Here is a 5,000-nt window from a genome sequence, read left to right as displayed (position 1 = left end):
ATCCAAAAAAATTTATGCACGCCAAGTAACGCTAAAAATATTGGTGCAATTGCCAAAAAAAAAACCTAAATAAGCTGGGAAAAATTTGTTCGAAAAAAAAATTCATACGCCTTTTAAAATTCCCCACCCTCCCCGTAACTTATCTAATGGTCCGTCCCTTAGTAGTGTCAATTTTTTAAACAATATAAAAATAGTGATCAAAAGTAAGCCGCTAACAATGGGACTAGGTTGTCAAATCTGAAGCGGTAACCCGACTCCTCTCGTTGGATGGTTGATAAAAGCTGATAAAGCAACTATAAGTCTACTCTGAAAGGACAGCGTCAGTGTTCATGAGCAGGAACGACTCGAAAACATGTAAGATTATTCCTAATATTATTTAATACAACATTTCTTATATGGGTTAAACTTGTTGGTTTCTTGAACGTGAATGCGAAAAGGCGGGCAAAACGCTATCGGTGTGTCGTTTTGCTTTGTTTAAATTTTTTCGCGTTTTTCTGACTTTTCTGTGTCAGCCTGCTTTTCGTGTCTAAGAACCAGGAACCTGCAAACAGAAAAGTTAACAAAGAGAAAAGAGGTGTGTTTTTTTGGCATATGCTAGTTATAACAGAATTCCTAAGAAATCAAAGACATTCTATTGAGGTCTGTTGTAAGTAAGACCCCCCGCTTCTTTTCCTTGATCAAAGTGCAGTTATTGAAGGTTATTGTCCCACCTTTACACCTTCTAGTATGTCATCTCAAATGAACAGGGGCCAATTAAAGTCTTTGAAATTTGGTGAGAAGGTAATAAAAGCTGATTATTCGTCGGAAAGTGACAGGGTGACGGGATTTCTTTTACCAAATATCTCGCTTTGAAAACACACGTGTTTCATTGCAGTGAAGTATTGATCGGAGTTATTAACGGTATCATTGTGTGTTCGGAGTTTTAAAACTGTTTCATGTGAACAGCAATTTATCAAGATGTAGCTGGGCTTTCGCCAATAGGGTGCACCATGGCAAGTTCCACGGACGACTCGAGTTCAAGCTCGAGCGAATCAAGTTCTGGAGAGACCAAACAGATTTCTCGTACAAGTTCAAGGTTCGAACGATCATCGAAAACAAGACTGCAAAGGAAAAGTCGCTCACGTTCCCGATCTAGGGGAAACTTCAAATGTTCTTCAAAAAAGCGACGGAAAGATCGATCGAGGTCTTCCAGGCCATTTTCCCGGTCAAGATCGTCGCGATCAAGGTCACCACCAAGCGCGAGGAAAAGAAGAGAATCGCCCAGAGACCCGAGGGCTTCCCGCGTGCGTTATCGTTCACGATCAGATTCACGGGATCGATCTTCAAGATGGCGCCTTCGTGAAACTGACCAGAACGCCACGGCTTGCTGTTCTAAAACACCTGATCAAACGTCTGCGCAAACCTACTCGAATCCAAGATCGGCGTCTACAACGTCAACTAACGTCGAGAAAGGTTAGTTGGTTTATGCTTACTAAACTGCGTGCAGTCCGCCTTTTCTCATAATAAGAGACTGCTCGCAGTCTAATGGCGTAATGCTCTATTTAGCATCGTCCGTTACCCACATTTTGACAGTGGGGAAAAAAAAAAGTGCGGGAAGAACGTGGACCCAGTTGTTTGAAGGCCGATGAGCGCTGGGGTTAAATTGTTATCCGGGTTTATTTTTCTTTCATTCAAAAGCATTCTCGAGCTCTCGGGAAATTTTAAGCTTAAACTGAATTTGCTTTTTTCACCTTTCAAATCTGTATCAAAAATTCGCACAAACCCTGGGTTATCCTAACCCAACTTAGAACAACTCGACCGTTTTCATTATTCCCCTCAATACAATAATCTGTTAAGCCTAAAATTTGAAACAGGCTTGGGTCTTCAGTCGTACATGTACAACTCAGTTTGGAAAATCAGTTCTCTGAATAAAATGTACCTCTTCAGGAACTCCCGAAGAAAGGAAATTTCATTAAGGGGTGGGGGAGCTTCAAGATAAGTTTAAATCAAAGAAATTTATTTTTTTCCTTTAAATCAGCTTTATAGACTTGCCTACTCGTGAAGCAAAATCGGGGTAAACACTGCACTTAATAATATTCTGACTAGTACAATATTATAAACCAGTAGCTGTTTTTTTGCTTTTGTTTATTATATTTTCTTTGATTTAAGCTTGTGATGTTTATTTCCACTTTAACTGCAATTATTAAAATAAGTGCCTCTTCTCAAATAAGTGTAACGGCAGCTAAATTAGTCCAACAACCTTTATTTAGTAATGATTTTTTTAGTAATTCCAGTTAATTGTTATCATGTTTCAGAGGTGTCACGGATGTGGAATATGAGGACATTTGCCTCAAAAAATTACAAAATGGTACAAGTAAACAATAAGATGACCACAAGGGAGTTTATTGCAAAAGTGGCCAAAATATTTAATGTACGTCAAGAATTGATTTGTGTAACATACGACTTTGACACTGGCAATGAAGTGGTCAAGGTGGAAATTGAGGAAAGTGATGACAACAGCCTCCACCATGCTGTCGAGGTACTAAAAAATTACTCAAAGTTGACTGTGGAGGTGAAACTTCAACCTAGTCCTGCAGAGTTATCTATTGCTGATGGAAAACGGGCTCTCAGGAGTAAGGAAGTAGTGGCAGAGCAACTCAAACGTGAAATGGGGTTACACGATGATACAGGGAAGCGAACACGTGGCTTTTTAGATGCAAAGTGGACTGCCAAATGCGATCAGATAATGGTAGAAGATTCTAGGTTCCTCTTGGAGTTTGACAAGACAAAGGCTGGGGTAAAGTTGGTATTTGGTAATGACGGCTACCTGCTGAACCCATTCCAAGTTATTTGCCCCATCTGCATGGAAATTAAAGTATTGAGCTCCATGAACCAACTGCGTGCCCTTTCACAGCATCTCAAAGATAAACATCTGGAGGATTCTAAAGGGAGAAGCATAATCAAGCGTCTGGGTGCGTGGCTTGAAAATCACTTTGTTTCCAGTGAAGAACTCGATCAGTTTGCTTCAATTCCTGAATTGATCTCACTACAAGAAATGTTAACAACTACACGGGTCAAGGCTATGGTCTTGGCCGGTGATATTTTGTAAGGGCACTTGCATGAAATTTTTTTTATTGATACATATTTCAGCATAATAACATTGTCGTCACTTGAGTTAAATTTGTAGCAGCATAAAATAATAATTTCTTAGTTTCTAGTTTTTATAAAAAATTCGTATTGCTCAAACATGTTAGGACATGACTTGAGCCTAATTTCCATAAAATCTTGTAATTTTCATAACTTATGAAAAACCTATTTGGTGGCGAGATGCCACAAAGTTATTTAATACAGTGTTTTTGTCATTGCATGAAACTGGTTAGATTGGTATACTCTCATTTTAATTCAAGTAAAAATTGATGTGAGTGAAACAGGTCACATGACAATTTTTATGCTGTTCCAGCCACATAAATTTTTTAAGGGGTAAACCAAACATTTACCCATGGTTGGGTCTTGCTTTTAATTAACCAATTTCTTCCCCTTTTTTTTTCCAATTTTCTTTTCAATAACATCCTGTCATCATATCTCTCTTGGCCACATCAGTTTAACTCTAATCTTTTCAATACATTAAAATACGTTTCTAGCAACTTTTACAATTATTAATCGCATGGTTCGCAAAGACAGACAGTTTAAACTTTGTATGTGGTTGATGCCAAAAATTGAGCCATGTCTTAACATGCTTGAGTGTTTTTGGTTTTAATTTCAATACAAAAATCAGCAACAGGAGACAATATTCGGAAAAATGTCTTAGTCGATTCAAGTATATGAAGAAAAGCACACACTCAAGTTGACAGTATATATGTGACAAATTTTGTGATAAAGTCTTTCTTGAGTACTTTAATAGAACTCTTAAAAGGTGTATTACCTGATCTCAGAGCTTCTGGAGAGTGCGGCAAACATACTGTACTGGTCTTCCGAGGCTTTTAACTTTCTCATATGCATGTAACCTAATTTCTTTATTTTATTTGGCTGCTGGTTTTGTCGATAATTATGTGACGTGCATACTAAAATACTTGACTTGTAAGTGATGTGTGACGGTTATAGATAGTTAAATTTCTGGTCGCATTTCATCTATGTTTAAATCTTCACATGTAAGTACAAAAGCGTAAACAGACGTTTCCTTTTCAACATGATTTTGAAGATATTTAAAAACCTTATGTGGTCTCTTGTTGATGTTGAGTTTTTGGATTGAAAGGTTCTTGCTTGAGTTTACTCAGTTATCTTACAACACTTCAATGTATAGAAAGAAGTCAGAATGAGTGAACAGTTCAATATAGAGTATGATTCTGGAATATTGCTGTTGGAATCTTGTTCAAGGTTTTACATGTAAGTGCCCTTATGAAATATCAGTTACAGAGGTCGAAGGAGATTATTTAGCCCATTGGCTAAATCAGTTTATAAGGTCTGGTATTATCACCAGAGAACACTTGATTTATCAGAGCATTGATGCCTTTATGACGGAGCAATTGTCGCAGCCAAACCCTGTTACAAAGTGGGAGCAGTGGCCAACTCTGTTTAGTTATTGTGAATCGCTTGCTGAACTAGCTGCAAGGAAAGGCTATATGTTCTACCTTGGCGGGAAACGCTTTGGTCTTAAAGAGCACAGGGATGTAGTTGCACCAACGGTCTCTTACTGTCATCCTGGTCCATCATTGTCTACACTCGATTCACGAACATTAGCACCTGTATATGACTCTGGTCCACATCTAAACAATATCATGTTGTTGTTAACTTTATTAGACTCTCTTGGTGGTATTCCTTGTTTTGAAGCACCAGGATTAAAGAAATTTTTTACTGTTGTTCACTATGATGGAATGCCATTGAATATTGGGACCTTTCCTAGACAGGAAAATGGCGAAACATTTTTTGATGGAATCATCCCCAAAATAGAACTGTGTAAAATGAGAGAACTTTACCAGGAAGGCAATACTGCTGTTCATAAGTACATTTCGGATAATTGTTCA

At 38.0% G+C, this 5,000-nt stretch overlaps 2 protein-coding genes across 2 annotated transcripts in view; both read left to right on the top strand.

The window, feature by feature from the left end:
• Window positions 1–610: 610 nt before the first annotated feature.
• LOC138050326 (uncharacterized) lies at window positions 611–3,985 on the top strand. The gene is made up of 2 exons (XM_068896680.1): window positions 611–1,452; window positions 2,295–3,985. The coding sequence occupies exons 1-2, from the start codon at window positions 990–992 to the stop codon at window positions 3,086–3,088; spliced, it is 1,257 nt and encodes a 418-aa protein (XP_068752781.1). The 5' UTR covers window positions 611–989; the 3' UTR covers window positions 3,089–3,985.
• Window positions 3,986–4,316: 331 nt separating this feature from the next.
• LOC138053329 (uncharacterized) overlaps window positions 4,317–5,000 on the top strand; it is a 3,446-nt gene continuing 2,762 nt past the window's right edge. The window contains exon 1 of the mRNA XM_068899978.1: window positions 4,317–5,000. This exon is cut by the window's right edge and continues 736 nt beyond it. Coding sequence (XP_068756079.1) covers window positions 4,317–5,000 — 684 coding nt within the window.

Source organism: Montipora capricornis, chromosome 6, assembly GCF_036669925.1.
Source record: "Montipora capricornis isolate CH-2021 chromosome 6, ASM3666992v2, whole genome shotgun sequence".
In the NCBI taxonomy this organism is placed as follows: Eukaryota; Metazoa; Cnidaria; class Anthozoa; order Scleractinia; family Acroporidae; genus Montipora; species Montipora capricornis.
Note: the sequence above shows the minus strand (reverse complement) of the source record. Positions and strands in the feature narration are given on the sequence as shown.